The sequence below is a fragment of the Rhinopithecus bieti genome, unplaced genomic scaffold (genome assembly GCF_001698545.2).
Source record: "Rhinopithecus bieti isolate Rb0 unplaced genomic scaffold, ASM169854v2 scaffold_11488, whole genome shotgun sequence".
Lineage (NCBI taxonomy): Eukaryota > Metazoa > Chordata > Mammalia > Primates > Cercopithecidae > Rhinopithecus > Rhinopithecus bieti.
Window position 1 is genome coordinate 1,123,546 of NW_016806879.1, and position 20,686 is coordinate 1,144,231.

The 20,686-nt window shown below is 59.8% G+C and overlaps 1 protein-coding gene and 1 long non-coding RNA gene across 10 annotated transcripts in view; one reads left to right on the forward strand and one right to left on the reverse strand.

Moving 5' to 3' along the window:
• MYRF (myelin regulatory factor) overlaps positions 1 to 20,686 on the reverse strand; it is a 36,599-nt gene that overhangs the window by 15,423 nt on the left and 490 nt on the right. For 7 of the 9 annotated variants that reach the window (XM_017878428.1, XM_017878429.1, XM_017878427.1 and 4 more), the window contains exons 2-7: positions 7,636 to 7,723; positions 7,114 to 7,377; positions 3,764 to 3,825; positions 2,571 to 2,850; positions 1,326 to 1,576; positions 1,124 to 1,247 (exon numbers count right to left, since the gene is read on the reverse strand). In XM_017878428.1, coding sequence (XP_017733917.1) covers positions 1,124 to 1,247; positions 1,326 to 1,576; positions 2,571 to 2,850; positions 3,764 to 3,825; positions 7,114 to 7,377; positions 7,636 to 7,723 — 1,069 coding nt within the window. Of the gene's footprint in view, positions 1 to 1,123; positions 1,248 to 1,325; positions 1,577 to 2,570; positions 2,851 to 3,505; positions 3,679 to 3,763; positions 3,826 to 7,113; positions 7,378 to 7,635; positions 7,724 to 20,686 lie in introns of those variants that run through there. The other 2 variants (XM_017878430.1, XM_017878431.1) reach the window with 2 other exon arrangements.
• Positions 15,760 to 19,780, forward strand: LOC108533606 (uncharacterized). The gene is made up of 4 exons (XR_001886771.1): positions 15,760 to 16,192; positions 16,318 to 16,599; positions 18,103 to 18,164; positions 19,364 to 19,780. It is a non-coding gene; the product is annotated as an uncharacterized LOC108533606 (long non-coding RNA).

Sequence of the window (20,686 nt, forward strand, 5' to 3'; positions counted from 1 at the left end):
AGGTTGCAATAAGCCGAGATCACGCCACTGCACTCCAGCCTGGGCAACAGAGCAAGACCCCATCTCAAAAAAAAAAAGCAACTGTTGGCCTGTGGCTTAGCGCACCCTCACTCAGGTCCCCAGGCACAAGAGTGGTCACAGGAATGCCCAGTGCCAGCCCGGAGGAAGCTGGGCAGGGAGAATGCTTCCAAACTTGTGGGAAGAGGCCTCTGGGCCTGGCCAGTGTTGCCAAAGGCCTGGGCTCACCACCTCTTCCCTCCCGGAGCTCCACTCACCTGCCTGACCTAGCAAAGCACCCAGGAAGTGCCTGGGCCACTTCCGGGGCTGCAGCTGCCAAGCTTCCTGGCCTTAGGGCCTGGGGTGGCAAGGGTAGCCCAAAGAGTATGGGGGTAAGAGTAGGGGGCTTCCTCCCCATGTCAGAGAGGCTGGAGTGCCATACGACTGCACCCCCACCTGGCAGGACTTCACGGGACCCTCCAGCCACCCAGCAGCCAGACGCCCCCAGCCCTGGGGCTGCTGGCTAAGAATTCCCCCAAAGCCTGGAGCACCCAACTCCATGCAGCTGTTCTAATCTGCTGGCCCAGGCCTGGCCATATCCACAGTTACCCTGTCACTGGCCCACTGGCCTTCTGGGGGAGCCACGGGAGTGGTCCCTACAGGGCTCCCGGCCTGGGGCCTGGAAAGATGGAGCCCTCTGGTGTTGAGGGGGCACTAGGAATGCTCGGGGCAGCCTCTGACCTGATCCTCCCCAGCCCCTCCTCCCTCCCTCTAGGGAGGGGCTGCCGGGAGGGTCCCGCTGGGGCTCAGCTTCCGGCTACCTTCCTGGAATGCAGGGGGAGGAGGCGGGGAAGGAGGAGCCGGGAAAAAGCACCCATCTGCCCACTTCTCCCTGACTTGGTTCCCAGCTGCTCCTCCCTTGCAATCATCACCTTCTCAGGGAGGCCTGGGGCTGGCCTAGGAGTCAGGAGCCCTGAGTGCCAGTCCTGGCTCTTCCCTGAGCCTGTTTGCTCTTCTGTGAAATGAGTGCTCCCAGGCCCTGCTCTAGGACCTTGATGGGGTCCTGGGCTGGGGCGTCCCAAGATGGGGTGGGCTGGAGGAGTGGGGAATATCGCGAGGCACTCACAGCTCCTTGTAGTTAGCGTCATACAGGGTCGCCCACTTGTTCTGCTGATGGGGCTGCCACTTGATGGACTGGTAGTTGGGGTCCAGGTAGGAGCCACTGAGGCTGTCACTGTCCTGCAGGAGGCCTGGAGGGAGGGAATGCCCATGTGGGCCCTGCACATTGGGCCCCACACCCCACCTTGAAGGGCTGGCCAGCCATGTACCTGGGGAGGGGGCACCTGGCGGGTGCCAAGGCGGTGTCTGGACACGGGCAATGCTGAGAGGCAAAGAACCAGGGCCCGGGGAGAGCGGACCCTGGGGAGGCCAGGGTGGGGATGGGGCTCGAGTGGGGTGCAGAGGCAGGGCTGTCACCGTCCCGGGCTCCTGTTTGATCATTCCATTCAGCATCTGGGCATTGAGGGTGCTGGGGGGGGATTCGGAGTGCTTCCTCTTCTTGGAGGGGTGTGTGGGGAGCCTGGGGGGACAGAAGTGTGCACCATGGGGGCTGGCTTTCCCTGAGCCCCTCCCACTGGGTAGTATCCACCTCTCTCCTCTCTCTAGCCTGTTTGGGCCAGGATATGCCCCTCCCAGAGGACACCTCCTGCAGGAAGCCCTCAGGCTTTGCCTCCTCCTACTCCCCATTGCTCTGTACTGTCATTTTCTGCTTCCACCACTCTTTGCTTCCCCCAGACTGTGGCCAGGAGCCACACCTGACTTGGTGTCTCCATCATGCCCAGCAACTGGGCTGGCTCACAGAATCACAGCAATCGCTTGAGGAATGAATGGGTTTGTCTCTGCCTGCAGTGTCACACTCAAGGTCACCCTTTATAGTAGGGGCTCTACGGACAGCAGACCCCGTGATCAGAAACAAGCCACAGAGGGCCTGGGCGACAAAAGCCAGGGAAGGGGAGCTTCCTGGGGCAGGGAATTTAAAGGGGACTGCACAGCACTCCTTCCTCTTCTGGTTTACAAAATGCTTTGACAGCAGAACCTTCCTTTGAACTAAACCTTTCATGGAATCTCCATGTGTAAAACAGATGAAAAGACAACCGTGCAGGTTGAGTCAGAGTGCGGGGCTTGGGCTTGGGTCTAGGAAGAAGACTCCTCAGAAACCTGAGGGTTCCATGAGACAGCTGCAAAATCACTGGGGTGTGGGTAAGAGCACAGCCCCGGGCCCAGTCCTGGTTTATGATCTGGGCGGGACGTTTCCCCCATCAGAACCTCAGTTTACCTACCTGTGCCTACCAGATAAGGTAGTTGTGAGCAATTAGCCATGGCTGTAAACTCCTCAAGGTATTGCTGGGCAAACGTGTGTAAATATGTTGACCCCCATCTGCCCTGCAGAGCCTTCTGCCCTCCCTGGGCACATCCCGGTCCCTACCTCCCTCTCTGGCCTGCCCGCCGCCCTGCCCACCCTGGTTCCTGCACCCCACCTTCCCACCCCAGGGAGCCAGCCGCCCACGTCTTACTCAGCTCCATGCTGCTGCAGGAGCTGGTGCAGCATCTGGGACTGCTGGGTGTGGTGGAGATCAGTGGGCACCAGCCCCTGCCCCATGGCAGCGTAGGGGGGAACCGGAGGCTCGGCCTTCATGTACAGGTCCCGCTGCAGGACAGGGTAGTGAGGTGGAGGTGGGGGGGGTGGCGGGGGGCCTGGCAAGTGGGCTGGAGGTGGGGGCGGATGCTCCAGGCGGGAGGGGACTCCCACGTGGCACAACGTCTCAGGGGTTATCGTGCGCAGGAGATGGGGTTCTGCAGGAGAAATGGGGGAGCAGACATCTGAGACCAACCGCACCGTCCTCCCCAAGGCAGAGTCTCCTGCTTCCACTCCGTCCTGAGCCAAGCCCGGGGACTGTCCCCCACCTACCCTAGGTGGAAGGGCCATTGGTCAGTCACCTACTAGAGGCCTGAGCAGGGAGGCACAACCCTGCCCAAGGAGAGGCAGCCCTTCACCCCATCCTAGCCACCTCCTGCCCCCAGGCTGGGCCAGGAGGATCCAAGTCCAATCTAAAGGTCCCCCTCCGTCCTCATTTCCTCTGAGGCCTGCTCCTTCTCTGGGCCTCAGGAAGGAGTCTCCAGAGACCCCCAGCCCAGGTTTGCCCGGTGCTCCTCCCTCCGGCAGGCAGCCCCTCTTCTGGGCTCTCAGGGGCCAGCCCCCCGGCCTGAGCGGGGAGGCCCCAGCTCCCTTTGTTCCCCAGGAGGCATTCCAGGGATGTTTTTGGTAAGATAAACAGAACTCTTGACCCCAATCCGGACTGCGGGGAGCCTGCTCCCGTGGTGGTTCTGCTCTTGGCCACCTGGGGGCCGGGGCACCCCTGAGCACCCTCTAAGGTGAGGTGGGCCCGGCCTGGGAAGCCTGCGCCCAGGCTGCACCCACGGCCACGGCCTTCCCCAGCCACCCACTTACCGCTGAAGGGTGCGTCCATGATGGCGCAGGCGGCCAGGCGGGTGGCATCACCGCGGGGATACTTGCTCAGAGGCAGGGCCAGGCTCCCCACCGCCCGTGGGGAAACAATAGCCAAGCGCCAGGGAGTATTTGACCAGCGATAATCTCGGCCCGTTGTGCAGCCGCTGGCCCCCTCCCTCCTCCCCTACCTCCCTGATAAGGCCGCCCCAACCACTTGCCCAAACCCTGGAGCAGGAGGGCGGTGCCCGCTGGACTCACCATTCACCTGCTGGGGGGAGTAGGCCTCGGAGCCCGAGTCTGGGGGAGAGTCCGGTAGTGTGCTGTGAGAGCCAGGGGAAGGGGCCGGGGGGTGAGCAGCTGAGCCCCCGCCTTCCAGCTGGGCAGCTCCTCTGCATGGTAGGGTCCCAGAGCCCCCCAGAAGCTGGGGACACTGAGGTTTCCTCACATCCACCCTTAGGGGCATTTCTCTGCATCACCCACATAGGGGTGCCTGGCAGGGCCTGGGGCTGAATTGTGGGTAGGGGGCTGCCCAGGATCCCCTTAGACCTACAAGGCACTTGGGGGGCAGTTACTAGTGTCCTTGATGATGGCACAGGGACTCAAAGACTCCCGCCCCAGACCGAGGGCCAGGCCTTCTTCTCTCTTCCTGCACCCACTGAAGCCCCACAGCTTCCTGGAAACGCAGGGCCCTAGGGGGCTGGGCCTTGGGGCACTCAGCAGGTCGCGGGGGGCTGCCCCACCAGAGGCAGGTGTGAACTGGGAAGAGAGCCAGCACCACCGGGCCTGGGTTTATTTTTTTCTTGCAGGTTTCACTTTATCAGTGTTCAGGAAAAAGAACAAACTCAACCTAAGAGGTCAACACGTCCTGTGTGAACCCTGAGCTCGCCCAGCAAGTGGGAGTCTGTGGCCATATGGGATCCAGCTCTTTGGCCATCCCTGGTCCCCACATCTGGAGCAACTCCCCATTCCCATGCCCAGGGAACTGCCAGAGGCTATGGCCCTGTTGTGGACACAGCCCCAGGACTGGTTCCAGAGTCCCCCTGCACCCTGTGCCAGCCACCCACCCACCTTCGGGGCCTCGTGTAGAGACCTATACAACTATTCAAGAAGGCAGACTCTGCAGGTTTTGTGTGAATGATACAAAAACATGGATGGGACTCAAACCCATACTCCTTGCCACAGCCTCAGGCGCCCTGCGCTGCCACTCCATCCTGCACTTCCCTGGCAATGCCCGGGACTTCTGTAATGTGTGAAGGGCTTTCACACCCTGCAGTCCCTGCAGTCCCATGCCCCAAGTCCACAGCACCTTGTGTCTCTCTTCTTAAGTTCCTCTGGCATCTGATTATTACTCTACTTGGGGATGTATTGGTGAATACCCAGTTAGGCTTCAGGATCCACTGCAGAGCCGTGTGTCTGTATTTTTTTTTTTTTTTGAGAAAGAGTCTCGCTCTGTCGCCCAGGCTGGAGTCCAGTGATGCAATCACTGCTCACTGCAACTTCCACCTCCCGGGTTCAAGCGATCCTTGTGCCTCAGCCTCCCGAGTAGCTGGGATTATAGGCATGCACCATCACACTCGGCTAATTTTTATATTTTTAACACAGACTGTGTTTCGCCATGTTGCCCAGGCCAGTCTCGAACTCCAGGCCTCAAGTGATCTGCCCACCTCAGCCTCCCAAAGTGCTGGAATGCGTGAGCCACCGTGCCCAGCCCTTTTTTTTTTTTTTTTTTTTTGAGACGGACTTTCGCTCTTTTTGCCCAGGCTAGAGTGCAATGGTGCCATCTCGGCTCACTGCAACCTCCGCCTCCCAGGTTCAAGCAATTCTCCTGCCTTAGCCTCTGAAGTAGCTGGGATTACAGGCATGCATCACCACACCTGGATCTCATTTTGTATTTTTAGTAGAGGCGGGGTTTCTCCATGTTGAGGCTGGTCTCGAACTCTTGACCTCAGGTGATGCGCCTGCCTCGGCCTCCCAAAGTGCTGGGATTATAGGCATGAGCCACTGTGCTCGGCCTTTTTTTTTTTTTTTTTTTTTTTTTTTTGAGACAGGGTCTTACTCTGTCCCCAGCAGTGGCGAGATCACAGCTCACTGTAGCCTCGACCTCACTGGCTCAAACTATTCTCTCACCTCAGTCTCAGGAGTAACTGGGGCTACAGGCACATGCCACCACACCCAGATAATTTTTGTAATTTTTGTAGAGATGGGGTTTCATCATGTTGCAGGCTGGTCTTGAACTCATGGGCTCAAGCAATCTGCCTTCCAAAGTGCTGGGATTACAGGTGTGTGCCACCACGCCCAGCCTCATGTCTCTCTTGTTTATCACCTAGACCCAGGTCTGGCCCTGGGTCCCTCCCTAGAGTGGCCCTGGCCACAGAGTCCCTGTGTGGCTCTGGACAAGCCGCTTTCCCTCTCTGAGCCTCAGTGTGCCATTAAAATCCTGACAGGAGCAGCGGTCAGGGCTCCTTGTGGGGTCTCCCAGGAGCTGGATACCCGGGAAGGCTGATGAGTTCACACAACCATAGGCACGTGATACAGCAGTGGGTACCAGCAGGCGCTCACCAAATGTTAGTTCTTCTCCCTCTGCCCCCTACAGCCTCACCGTCTCAAGCAAACAGTTTGCCTTCTGCAGCAAAGGTTCACCCCTGGCACCCCAAGCCTGGCCTCCACTCCCTTCCCCACAGAAGCCAAGGAGCTCAGGAAGCACGGCCGGCCATGTGTCCATGGCCACCATGCACCCAGGGCTTCCTCTGTGCCCTTGCTTGCTTCCCACGATGATCTTGAGGGGTAAGCATTTGAGGGCTCACTTTGCAGAAGAAACTGAGGCCATGGGTTAGTGAAGCAGATGGCTGGTAGTGGGAAAGCTGAAGTTGGAGCCAGGCTGTCTGAACACAGTGTTCATGCACCTAGTGTTTTCATGCTTTTCTACCCAGAGACAGGGGCGCCCATGTTTGCCCTGAGCTCCCCTGCAGACCCACGCTCCCAGCCTCCCACTGTGAACATGTGCCCCGGGGGCTGCCCTGGCGTCTGGCTGGGCAGGTGGCTGCCTGGAACCTTTGGCCAAAGCCAGTCCCAAGGTTCAGCCCTGGGTCAGACCCCTGGTGTGGACTCCTCAGAAAGATGGGGGGAAGGGCCTGGGTTCTGGGCTCCATGAGGCTTGCTTTGGTAGGGGGAACTAAGGTGCCACATCTGAGCCATGGTCCAACTCCTGTGGCCATAGTACACGTCAGCTGGATGCATGAGTGAGTGAGTGGGCCCGGCATGTGTGCGCGGGTATGCAGGTGTTCCCATGAAGGTAAACAGTCACAGCCTCCAGTCCCGCCACCTCCTGTCCACTCTCCACACAGCACCGAGATTTTTCTAGCACTTACGTCAGCCCTCATCACTCCCCTGCTTAGAAGTTTCGTGGCTGCCCACTGCCTCAGAACAAAGCCCAGAAGTCCCCCCTCGGCCTGGACCCAACCTCCCTTCCCTCACCTGCCCACACACAGCCGGTCACCCAACCCATCCCATGCCAGGCCACTGTCCAGGACCTCCCAGGCCATGGCCACAGCCCTGCTCCCTGCCTGCACCTATGCCTCTGTATCCCCCTACTCCCTGCCCTCACTCACCCTGGGGCATAGGGAGCCTTGGGCTCGGCCTTGATGGGGGGCCCGGTGCCCCCGGGGAAGGGCTTGGGAGCAGCGCCCATGCCGTTGTTGTTGTTGCAGTTCAGCGGGGGGCCGTAGCTCGGGGGTGGGAGGGGACCATGGCGTCCCGGGGAGGGTCCACCCCCAGGGGGGCTCAGGTGGTGAACCCCGCTGGAGCCAGGCATCGCAGGCTGCCCGTGAGAGTAGGAGGCCGAGCTGGCTGGAGCAGAGATGTCAGGGAAGCAGCTGCAGGGAAGGGGAGCAGCTCAGCTCCAGCCAGGACCCCGGCCCCAGCAGGGAAGTAGCCGCCCCCTCCCCGCAGGGAACTCTGGAGATTTCGGAGGAGTCAGTGGCTGGGAAAGGACGAGGAGCAGCTTTCAGAGGTGGGACCACAGGTGGGACCACGGGAGACCCCAGGTCCGGCCCTCAGACCTCCCTGGTGACAGAAGAGAGACAAAGGGCTGGGGGCTGGGCAGGTGCAGGGCAGGCAAGGGGGCCACTTACAGGTCGGAGGCATCCTCCTTGCTGATGTACTCCTCCAGGATGCTGGTGTCTATGTTGGAGGGCTCCAGGGCACCGTTGATGTCGTGGCCTGCAGGGCAGGAGAGGTGGGCTAGGGAAGGGGCCCAGCTCCCTGCAGACCCTGGGCATCCAGGACCAGCCCTCCATCCCTGCCCAGGCTGGCCATCCAAAACAGATGCCCCTGCTCCTTTCCACCCAAGTATCCATGTGGGGGCCAGCTCTCACCTCCACTGCCTGGCACCCCTCCAGGAAGCGCTGATAATGACTCCCGCCCCAGCACAAGGCCCCCTTGAGTCTCAGAGGAGAGGGGCCCAGGGCATGGATCTGGGTACAGAGAGGCCGATCCTGCCACGCCCCTTTCTAGCTGTGTGACAGGGAGCAAGTCCTTTCCGCTCATCTGTCAAATGGGGTCACTGTCCCTCTGTCTTATGGGGTGCTGTGAGGCACAAATGAGGTGCTTACTGAGTTGAGAGCCCCATGGGTGCCCACTGCCCTCGATGGGATGGCTCGGACCCAACAGGCACTGTCCTGCCCTGTCCTCCAGGGGTCAGTTCCAGATGGCCTAGCTCCAGGCACGCAGGAGCACAAGGCCTGACTGAGTGGGACCGTATATCCTGGGGGCCCACAGGGCTGTGGGAGCCTCCTGCACCCAGGTCCTGGCTGCAGCGGGGAGTGGGGATCAGAATCAGGAGAGCTCCCTGCACCCATGGGCTGGGGAACTTAGCCCCCTTTTTCCAGAGAAGGCAGAAGCCTAGAGAGGGAAGGGCTTGCCCCGGTCTCCCAGCAGGGAATGATGGCCGCCAGAGCTCCACTCCTCTGCCTGCTGCCCTCTCCTGGGCCCTCTGTGCTGGCCCCGGCCCCACCAAGGGGAGGGGCCCCTAGAGGAAAGGCAGCCAGGGCTCTTGGGCATCATGAGGGAGGACGGGGGAGGTGCTGGCCTTTCCCCTCCCAGGGTCACCTTGTGGGGGGAGCCAGAGGGCGGGGTGATAAGGGGGCTGACGTGGGAGATGCGTCAACCCCGATAATGGAGGACAGCCCCACCCACACAGTTGACCCGGGCTGGCCAGCCCCACTGAGGCAGGAGGGCCCCTCCCACAGGCCTCTGAAGCCTGAGTCTGGGGTCTGCCCTCTTCTGTTGAGCTCAGACAGGTCCAGGAACAAATCCTGGCTCAGCCACTCCCTGCTGAGTGACCTTGGGCAGTTGACACGCACTCTCTGAGCCTCAGTCTCCTCATTCGTGCAATGGGGACACGCACAGCTAGGGCTTCATGGGGCTGTTTTGAGTATGAAACGAGATGAGGTGTGTGAAGTGCTGGCCACTTAGTGGGTGCTCAGCGGTCAGAATAGCCGTCCTCACTTCCCAGCCCCAGAGCCCTGGGGTCCCTGGGAGCCCCCCGCCCAGGCCCCTCCCTGGCCCCAGCCGGCATTTCAAGAATGCTGAGCCCCGCTTAGGTGATTAATGAGCGGCTAAGCCCTCCTAGGAGTCACGCGCTGCCTGCGACAGGCCAGGGCCCTCCTGCTGACCCCCACCCCCAGCTCGCCCAGCTAGGAACAAGGGACACCCACCACACACCACCAATGGCCGTCCAGGGCGGTGTGGCCTGGGGCAAGAGCAGCTTCTCCAGCTGGGCGTGGCCACTCTGCATGCCTGGGTTCCAGGACCCTGCCTCCACTCAGGCCCCACCCAGCCGTAACCACGGGTCCCATTTATTGAGTGCCTACTGTGTGCCAGACACTTTGTGAGTCAAATACATTAATAATCACAGGAGTTTCTTTTCTTTACCTTTTAGTTTTTCTTGAGACGGAGTCTCGCTCAGTCTCCCAGGCTGGAGTGCAGTGGCGCAATCTCGGTTCACTGCAACCTCCGCCTCCCAGGTTCCAGCAATTCTCCCACCTCAGCCTCCTGAGTAGCTGGGATTACAGGCGCCCGCCACCACACATGGCTAATTTTTTGTATTTTTAGCAGAGATGGGGTTTCACCATGTTGGCCAAGCTGGTCTGGAACTCCTGACCTCAGGTGATCTGCCCGCCTCAGCCTCCCAAAATGCTGGGATTACAGGCATGAGCCACCGTCCCCAGCCTAATCACAGGAGTTTCTTATGCGCAAGGCATCCTGCAGGCTCTTCACTTGCAGCGTGTTACTCAATCCTCCCAGCCCAGAATGGTGACCATGACAGAGACAGTGACTTGATAGTGACAGAGACAGTGACTTGACAGTGGCTCACAGTGAGTATCTCCCAGTGCTTCTCAACTCATCATGGTGATGATGACAAAGACAGTGGCAGTGACAGTGACTGCAGCTCACACTGACTGCCTACCAGGCCCGGCACGATTCTAAGTGCTTTATGCATTTTCCCTCTCTAAACAGTGGGAATGTTCAAATAGGTACATGATCACCATCCCCACGGTTCAGAGAGGTCAAATCTCTTACCCAAGGCAACACAGCAAGGAGGATTCCAGCCAGGTGCAGGGGCCTGACTCTAAGGGGGAGGGTGTGGCTAGCGGTTGCTGTGCCTTCCCCACCCCACCTGGAGCATCACCCCCACCCTGGCCGCTGAAGCTGCAAGTTTTTGAGCCTGAACTTGGAATCTACAGTGAATGATGGGCTGATGCAGCCATAGTGTTGCTATTTATAACAGACCCAGCCCCCTCCTCTCCTGGCCAGGAGCACTCCTAATCGCCCCTAATCCTCCTGCCCACCTCCCTCGGGATAGGGGGCCTCAGGCAGAGGCATCCTGGGAGACCCTAACGAGAACCAGATGTGCTTTGGGGGAGGAGGGACCCTCCCGTGCCAGGGTCCGGGCGGACGGAGGACGGAGGAAGGAGGTGGGAGGAGGGAACTGATGGGGCAGCGTTGGGGGGAGGCCAGTGGGTGGGGAAGAAGTTTGAGGGTTGGGGGCTCGGAGGGCCTCCTGAGGAACGCTGACCCCACACCTTCTCCTGGAAGCCCTGGAGGCCACATCGTCTCTTCCCCACGCCGCTCGGCCCCCAGGCCGCCCGTGAACCACACTGGAGATTTCTAACAGACATTCCGGGTGGACAAGACGAGGGTGGGGACTTGCCAAAGCCCAGGGATTGCTGAGGCTGGGATACAGCCCCCAAGAACCCAGGATGGGGGCAGGGTCCCATGGGCACCCTCTTGGGAGTGCCTCTCCCCACCGCTCCCAAAAGAGCCCCAGAACATGACTGGAGCCCAACCAGGGGTACCTGCCAGGCAGAATGTGGAACATGGGCCACATGGCTCACTCTGATCCTCAAGACCTCTCTGAGAGAAGGGAAGCCGGGCCTGCCAGACACCGCCCAGGGCCCAATAACCTGAAAACAGCACCATGAGCTCACAAACCAGCATCTCTGTCCTTCACTTCTCAAACCCTTCAACAGCTTCCCACTGCTTGGGAGAAATCTGGAGCCCTCTGGCAGTCCAAGGCCTGACACGGTCCCCTGCCTGCCCCCGACCGCCTTTTCTCCTTCCCCAGGTCCCCTCCCTCCCCTCCTCTCCGTGGTGGGCCCCTGCCTCCTTTCCATCCTCCATCCCACATCAAGGCCTTCACACGTGCCGTTCCATGCTGTTCCTATTCAGGCTTTAGGTTTTGTCTTAAATGTAAATTCCCCCAAGAGGCCATCTCTGACTCACCCATTCTCTTTAGCAAGGGATGGGCAGAGGCATTGTAATTCCTCATCAGCTCTTTACCCTCCCGCCTACACACAACCCGTTGGGCAGGATGGGTGTCTGTCCACCACCCACCCACCACCCACAGCTCACTCGCCCAGTGGCTGCTCTGTGCCCAGCCCTGTGCTATGCACTTTACATGGCTCATATTGAATTCTCATCCCAACCCTACAAGGTAGGTGATTTTCTTTTTCTTCATTTTACAGATGAGGAAACTGAGGCTCAGAAAGGATAGGCATGTGCCCATAGCTTACAGTGGCAGGTGCTGGGCTCTGAGCGCTGCCCTGTTCTGTCTCTCTGGGATATAGTATGCCAGCACACAACAGGCACCTAGGAAATGTTCACGGAGTGGATGAGCCAAGTGGCCAGTGAGGGACCTCGGCCAGGCCATGCTGTGGTCAGGGCTGGGGCTACCCGGGGCTCCTCCAGGTCCTGACCCTGCCCTGCTGAGCTATGCGCCTCAACTGCTCCTCATTAATTAGGCCCTTTATTACCTGCCTGGAACAGGAGCCAGACACTGCCCCTTCCCAGGCAGGCTGTGATCCAGACTATGGGAAGGCACCCCCTCCTCTCCCCTCTCTTCTTCTCTCCTCTTCTCCTTAAGGCCACCCAGCTGGCCAGGAAAGGAATGGAGGGCACCCAAGCCAGGTGCAGGATGAGAGCAGGCAGGGGCCCAGGTGGTCCCTCCACCCAGGACCCCTCCCTTCCGCCCCTCCTTGTGCTCATGTGCCCCCCCCCGCCCCCCACCAGCTGTGGCCGCTGGCTGAGTCTCGGCCATTGTCCCAGGGAACGGGGGGAGGGTGGGGCACGGCACAGTGGGAGGCTTGTGCCCTGCCCACCCCCTCCCCTGCCCCGTCAATGGGGCACTTGTCAATTCATGCCCCAAACATGGCGGAAATCCCGTCAGCCACGTGGCTGTGGGTAGGGTGGGCCGGGTCCCGAGGATGCTGGCCAGGCCTGGTCGATCTGAACCTGGGGTGCAGGGGGCACCAGGGCCCAGGCGTATTCCTAAAGACCCCAGTTGCTCTGAGTGTCCACTCGGGGCATCTGAACCTGAGGGGTACCCTAGCTTCAGGCAGCAGCTGAGGGCCAGGGTGGTAGCAGTCAGGGGACAGCCCATCTGGGCATAACTGCGATGCCCAGAGAGATCCCCAGAGTCAAAGAGGCCTAGTTTCGAATGTGGACTCCCCACTTCATGGCTGTGACCCTCAGCAAGTGACCTGAGACCTGGCTTCCTTCTCCATCAGATGGAGCACGAATCCCTGCCATGGAGTGAGCCTTAAACGAGGTGACCCTCAGGAGGCCATTCCGCAGTCAGGGTGAACCGCCCTCTTTCCATCTCTTTTGGGACTCCCATCTCCTTTCCTGCCCTCACGCCTCCACCCAGGCTGCACACCTGCTCCGGAGCCTCCGAGGGGCCTCCGTGCCTTCTCCTAAGTCCCTCTGAGGCATGGCCAGCACTCTGCTGCTATTCTTACGCACGCACAGCACAATCCAGCCTGTCGGCCTCGGCCCCAGTCATCCCTTCCAGTGGGTCAGCCTTCTGCAACTGCCTCCCTGCCTGCCCAGGCAGCCCCTCCCGTCCTCCCAATCACAGAAAGCCCCTAGTGTTGTGGCTCATCTCCCAACCAGTTTACATGGGGGCAAGGCACAGTAGGCCTCACCTCCTTTGGTTTGGACTTTCTCTTTTTATTAATATGATCTATAGCCAGGCATGGTGGCTCACACCTGCAATCCCAGCACTTGGGAGGCCAAGGTGGGCAGATCACGAGGTCAGGGGTTTGAGACCAGCTTGATCAACATGGTGAAACCCCGTCTCTACTAAAAATACAAAAATTAGACAGGCGTGGTGGTGCATGCCTGTAATCCCAGCTACTCAGGAGGCTGAGGCAGGAGAATCACTTGAACCCGGGAGGCAGAGGTTGCAGTGAGCCGAGATCGTGCCACTGCACTCCAGCCTGGGTGACACAGCGAGACTCTGTCTCAAAAAAAAGAAAAAAAAAGATCTATAACTGCTAGCTGCCCTGCTTTAGCCTTCAAATTGTCACCACAGCCTTCTTAGTCAAAATGCCTTCAGGTCAAATGTTCGCTTGTGCAAGCAACCCTTTGATTCTCCAAATCAAATCCTCAGTGAGCTTGGGCCCAGGAGCCACACCTCACAAAGATGGGGCTCTTGAGCCATTTTTCTATCAGGTTCTTCAATCTGAGTCACAGTAGTCTTTGTTCTCTCCCAACTTCTTACCAAAAATGCAGAAGAGCCCCACAGGCTGCCTGCAGAGACCCCTCTCTTTTTTCACTTTTTTTTTTTCTTTTTTTTTTTTTGAGACAAAGTTTCACTCTATTGCCCAGGCTGGAGTGCAGTGGCGCGATCTTGGCACACTGCAACCTCCGCCTCCCGAGTTCAAGTGATTCTCCCACCTCAGCCTTGCAAGGAGCTGGGATTACAGGTGCGTGCCACCATGCCTGGCTAATTGTTGCATTTTTTGTAGAGACGGGATTTCATTATGTTGGCCAGGCTGGTCTCGAACTCCTGACAGGTGTTCGAGATCCACCCGCCTCAGTCTCCCAAAGTGCTGGGATTACAGGCATGAGCCACCGGCCCAGCCGGAGAACCTTCTCTTCTAGGAGACCCAGAATCTTTTTTTTTTTTTTTTTGAGACAGAGTCTCATCTCCAGGCTGGAGTGCAGTGGCTCAGTCTCGGCTCACTGCAAGCTCTGCCTCCCGGGTTCACGCCATTCTCCTGCCTCAGCCTCCTGAGTAGCTGGGACTGCAGGCGCCCACCACCACGCCCGGCTAATTTTTTGTATTTTTAGTAGAGACGGGGTTTCACCATGCTAGCCAGGATGGTCTCAATCTTCTGACCTTGTGATCCACCCACCTCGGCCTCCCAAAGTACTGGGACTATAGGCGTGAGCCACCGCACCCAGCCCGAGACCCAGAAATCTTTAGCCACCCTTGGGCTATGGCTACATCCACTCCAAGTCCCCACGAAGCTGCCACCCTGTCCTCAGGTCAACACAAGGCTGAACTCACAGCCCCAACATGCTCCAAAGCCAGGTCCAACAGCACCAAGGCCAGCGGCTAGGACCTGTTCCTACTCTCTCCCACAGGGACCAGAGGAGGCAGGCCACCAGGTGCCAGGTAGAGACCCTGCAGCTTGGGGTGGACACAAGTCGCCACCAGCGAGTGCTCCCACCAGGGTCCACCTGTGCCCCATCTGTGCCTACGCGCAACCGTTGGCCCCAGGCACGCACACTGCAACACACACCACGTGTACATAAGAGGGATACCCTGCAGTCAGGTATGCCCACTGACATGCCATGATCACGTACCACATGCCCCCCTACTCACCGCATACAGCAGTACTGACACCCACGCGGCATGCCCCACTCAACATACCACCACGCATCGCACACACCGCACCGTTTCATCCTGTGTGCTTCATTCATTTGAATCCAGGTTGTTTACTGAGCACCTGTTGTTGTGTCAGGCAACGCACAGTGCCCAGCTGGAGCTACAGCCAGTGAGCAACAAGGGACACAAAGCCTTGCCCACATGGACCTTCGACACTCTAGGGAGCAGAGTCAGACGACGAGAGCAGTAAAATGTCTACCATTCTAGAAGGTTCCAGATGGTAGGGACAGCCGGTGCAAAAGCCCTGAGGTACGAGCATGCCTGTGCATGTTCGCACCTCATCAGACTTCACAGGTGTGTATGCCAGGACACGCATGTACACAAGTGCTCACTGACCCAACGGCAGGCCCAGGCCCACAGGCACAGCATCCCATGTGTGGGTTAGGTTAGTAGCCACCCAGGAAGAGCTCCCGCCTCCTCTTCTTCCCTCCAAGCCCCCTCCCGACTTGCTGTCAGACCCTCCCTAAGCAGCTCCGGCTGAAGCTAGGCCCCACTCAGTGAACTCAGTGTCACAGGTGCAACTCCACTCCCTAAAGGCAGCCCCCTGCCTCCAAGCTAGCAGGGCAGGGGATGGGGATCCCCTTCCCCCAGCCATGGAGGGAGAAGAGAGGGGAAGTGAGGGAGGCCCGAGGGAGACAGGATCCTCAAACTCCACAAAGGAGAGACAGATGCTGTGGGTGTGCCCTCCGGGGGCTGCAGGGACCCGGGTCAGCTGGAGGGAGAACTTCCCTCACTGATGTGACCTGGGGCACAGGGAGGACAGAATGCCCGGGAACCCCTCCATAATCTAGGCCGGCAGGGGGCTCCGGACCCAACCGTACTCCCCACCCAGGGGCTTTGCCCCTCCCCCTGCACTCCAGGCCCTGGCACTCATGGGGTCTAACTGCTCACGTCGTGCAACCTTGCCCATGTGAGTGAGGGCTCTGAGGTCTAGAGAGGTCAAGGAGGCTGCAGGGACGTCATCTGGTGTGGCCACCCATGCTGGAGCCACTCCTCAGCATGTCAGGAGGAGAGGCCCCTTCCCTGCCCACCTCAGGCTGGTACCCAGCTGGGACCCAGGCTCCAGTCCCAGCTCTGCTGTGGCCACCTTAAGGGAGCCTGATACATCATCGCCTTCCTCTCCTGCCTCACAGCACGCCTCAGAAATGGGAGGACATCACCCACCCTTCCACTGCACCCCAGGACTCCAGGAAGACAACATGCAAAGAGCCTGGGTGCGGCAGACGAAGCCACAATATAGTCAAGCCCCTCCCCCTTGCTGGCAGCAAGAACAGGACCCAAATCTCAGAGGGGGAGGTGGGGTGGGCCTACTGGATGTGCCAGGGACCAGGACCAGGTCACGCTGGGCCAAAGCTGTCATGGTGCAGGCCCTGTGCACAGAACCACAGAACATGCTCAACAAGCCGCCTAAGCTTAGGGGCACTGACCTATCCTGGGGACCGGTAATCTTCAAGGTAGGATGTAGAACACCAGCCATGGGCCAATGGAGTGCTCACCAGGCCAGGCACTATCTTACCTAATCACCCCAGAAACCCTGGGATGGAGGCCCTGCCATTACAACTGCATTCCCATTTTACAGATGAGAAAGCGGAGGCACAGCGGTGCCCTGATACGGCCAAGAGAAGGACTGTGAGTAAGCAGCAGAGCTACGAACAGACCCCAGCTGCCCCCGCTGGCAAATGCACAGAACCATTACATCATCCCACCCCGAGACCCAACCAAGAGGTACCCACACCCTGTGGCAGCAGGGGCTGAAGGCCTGGAAATAGGAGAGGAGGCCCCCACATACTCCAGTACCCAAGGCAATGAGAGAAACTGAGGCCCAGGAATGTGCTAGGTCCGTGAGGAGGAAGGTGGGAAGGTAAGGCAGGCTGCCTGGGCAGGGCGGGGCCACCCGGTTAATGATTCAGTTAATGATTTCTGCTCCCCGCTCCTTATCAGGGAGGGCAAAGTCCAAGGGTGACAGCCAATCAGCAGCCCCGCTGGGCTGTTACCCAGCAGCCTCTGCTGCCAGGGCCCGCCAGTCTGTAACCCCTTGGGAGTTTGTAAGTGGGGAGCCAGGCCCCAAGGGAAAAGGCCTTTCTGCCCTCAAATGCCCTCCTTGGCTCTACCTAAGACCCCAAGGAGCACTCCGTCCAGCTTTCCAGTCTCAGGAGAGTCCCTGAAGCCAAAGGGTTGGTAACTGCCTGCTTCTTACCCCTGCACTGACCCCAAGCCCTCCAGAGAGGTGCTTTCTGGGGTGCGTCCCCCACCGCCACCGCCTCTGTTCACATACCCATTGTTGCCTCCATTGACCCTGAGAACGCTTCCTGCCCACTCCCCACCCCTGCCCTGCACTGGGTGCTGGGGACACAGGGATGAGTCAGACCCCCCACTACCATTTCCTCCCCTGCCAGGCTCAGGGCCTGGGGCGGGTCTGGCAATCAGCTCCATGCACTGGGGCTAGGACCAGAGTCCTCAGCAGGGCTCTGGATGGACCCAGGAGGCAGGTCCTCTCCCTGGGAGTCAGGGGTCAGGAAACCCTGTGCCTGGCCACCCCTCCCATCTACTTACTCCCTGGGTACACCAGGGACAGACAGAGACAGACAGGCTGACACGGGCCACAGTGCCACCTCTATCACACAGCCCAGCTCAGCCCCGGATTCCTGTCCAGGTGGGGATCCTCTCTTCCAAATCGTCAGGTAGTCTCTACCTGGGACCTCTTCCTGCCCTCCAGAGGCAGAGATGTTGGTCCCTGACAGGTAGGTCCCCACACCAAGGTTCTGGTGGCAGGGTAGGGAGCTGGGGGCTAGGTGTCCATTCTGGCTAACTCTGGCCAACTCCCTTCTCTCTGAGCCTCAGCCAGCGCCATTCCCCTCCCCTCACCCATCCCACAGCTGGGAAGGGTGGCTTTTGAACCAGTATCCTGGTGCTCCAGGGGCTGTGGGGAGCCCAGCCCCCCTTATCCACTGTATCTGCCCTATCAGAAGACTATGAGTTTGTTTGATGGTTAAAAAATCACATTGGAAGCCCCTGCTCTGGTCCAACCCACTTACTTACCCTGGGAGGGGAATGAGGCCAGAGAAGGAAGTCACTAGTCCAGGCCACCCATCAGCTTCAGAAGGGGCGAAATCCCAGGCCTCCCTCCTCTAGCCTTAGTAAGGCTCCAGAGGCCAGGCAGAGGCCCCACTAAACTCCAAGTGGTCTCTCCAGCACCTGCTGGAAGGCGACTTCCCTCCATCCTCCAAGGCTCCCTGCACACCCACCTGCTTTCTGGGGGGCACTGGGCTGCTCACTCCAGCCTCATGTGCCCCTACAATCTGGGGCCAGCAGCCACCCCTTCCAGGGTCGGCCATTCATACTCTAACATGTCCCTCCTCCCCAGGGCTGGGTGGTGAGCTTCTTCAGAGCTGAGGTTCTTCTCTGCCACCCCCTCCTGTCTTGCAGGTGAGGAAAAAGGGCCTAGAGAGGGCAAGAGCTCTTTGGGGGCTCCCTGCCAGGCACAGACGGTCACCCTGCTCTCAGTGGTGCAGTCTGCACCAGAACTCTGAGGTCCTGGCCAGATTCTCAGACGCTGCCCTGTCCCGTGCCTGCCCTGGCTCTGGGGTCCAAGGCCCCCTTCCACTGTGGCCCGGTTACCTGCTGGGAGCCAGTGCATCCTGCCCGGCGGGTCCCCTCTCTGCAGGCCCCGTGCCCGCCTATCTGGGCTGCCCTGCCTCTCTCTAGAGGATTAGCCGGGCGGTCACGGGGGCCCGGCTGTACCAGCCTCGAGGGGGCCGCCCTGTCCCGGCCTCCCACCCGAGGTCCAAAGCGCCTTAGCCCCCAGCCCACCACCGGCACAGGGCAGGACCCAGCACCTATGCTTGGTGTGCCCAGGGAGGGGCACCACATCAGGTGAGGGGGCGCGCTGTGCTGCAGACCCTTCAGTAAAACCCTTTCCCAGTCTCCCAGCCCAGAGCCGGGAGCACAGGGTCCGCTATCAACTGTCCAGAGGGATGACCAAGGCCAAGTGGGGACCAGAATGAGAGCTCAGGTGTCCCCAGCCCCAGTCCCGAGTGTGAGAGCACTCAAGAGTGACGCAGCCACGGCTCAAAAGCACAACTTCCCGCTCCCTCGCACTTTACACTCACACTCACAAGCACACCAGGCCCTGCCGCTCCCAGGCCCCCTCTCACACCTACAGTGGGTCCTCCACATGGGCCTTCCCCTCCCAAGTGGCCCAGAGACCCTAGCCCTCAGGGCCCACCCACACCTTCCCCCATCGCAGAGGCTGGGAGCTGTTTCCAGCCCAGCCCTCCTAGGCGGGCAGCCTCACACCCCTCCCCTGCTCCCCACAGACATTCTTGAGTCTCCTCTTATCTCTCTGGAGGGAGCAGCTCAGCCTCCCCCCGCCAGGCTGCCAGGCCGCTGCATGGCTAAGCCGTGGCGTCAGCCCCCACCCCCCAACCCATGGTCAGGAGAGAGCCAGGGAGTCCAGGCCAGCCAGGCCCACCCCTCTGCTCTCTGTCCAGGTCCAGCGTCCTGGGGAAGGCAGTGTGGAAGTCAAGGGAGCCTGGCCTACAGGTCTTCTGCGTACCCAGCAGGCCTAAGGCACCCCAAACAGTAACCCAAGCAGGCACGAATGTCTGGTCCCCTCTTCCCTGAAGGCCTCAAACCACGTCAGGCCCCTTGAGAGCTCCTATGGATCAACAGTGTCTGGGGAGAGCCAGAGCCCCGGGACAGATGGGGGGCTGCGTAAGACCCTCAGATGGCCCAGCTGGCACAGAGTCAACCGTTCAATCTAGTCCAAGCCTGAATTCTTGGGGTCTGGGTCTGTGGGGTGTTCAGAATCCTGAAGTGGGATGACTGAGGCTTGGGGGTGCTCCTGCCTGGGCTGCTCAGCCAGTAGGCGTGAGTAAGGGTTCCCGCCTCCCAAGTCACAGAGGGAGAGAAACTGAGGCACTGGAAGACCTGCTTCTCTCTTCCACAGGACTCCACAGGAATCTGGGGCTTGAAACTTGGGCCCTGGTTCCCTGCCCTGTAGCCCTGATAGGTTCACACATGAAGGGAATGTTCTCAGTGCACCAAGGAGCAGGATGTGGCCTTAGGGACTAGGGGGAGCTCGGGGCAGGGGCTGGGCTCGCTACATTGGTAAGCAGGGGCACAAAAGGGGGCCAGAGGGTCTGGCTAGATGTTCCAGGGAGGTTCTGAGAAGTCCAGTGAACTGGGAGGCGTCAGCTTGCACTTCCCCTCCCCCTCCCACGGCTGTCCCATCCCTCCAGAACCCACCACCAGGAGGAGTGGCGGCCCTGCAGGAGGGGCAGGGGCTGTCCAGGAAAAGACAGGGAGTTGGTTAGATGTAGGTGCAGACCTCCAAAACCAATGTAGGGGTGGGGGCAGAAGAAGATATTATGGAGTGTATGTCAATTCCACCCCAGAGGGCTCCTTTCAGGGTCAAGGGGGGGGTGAGGTCACTCTTTGAGGGGGTGAGGTCAGAGAGGCACAGCTCCAGGGTTGGGGGGACAGAGTGCTGAGGAGCCTCAGAGGGCTGGTGGGATGAAGTTCACAGCACCAGAAGGGTCTCGGAGAGCAGGGGTAACTGGTGGCAGGGACGTCAGCTTCAAGAAGGTTCCAGCCCTAGGAGAGCATGCTAGGGAGGGGGGTCCCAGCCTCAAACAGCAGAGGAGTCACTAGAGGCAGCACTGTGGAAAGCAGGTGGCAGTCTCCAAGGGGTCCCAGTCTCTAAAGCGGTCCTACCCTCATGGAAGCACAGTGGGGAGGTCCCAGCTCCTCCTAGAAGTCAAGGGTGATGGCGCCAACCTGAAGGGCACACAGGGGGTCTTGGTCTCTAGGCGGGGGTCACAGATTCTGGGAAGCAGGCTGGGGTCCAGCCTCAAGAGGTATGGAAGGTCCTAGAAGGCACGCTGGGGTCTGGGCCTTGAAGGGGGTTCTAGCCCGCTTAGGGTTCTGGGGAAGAACAGTGGAGGGTC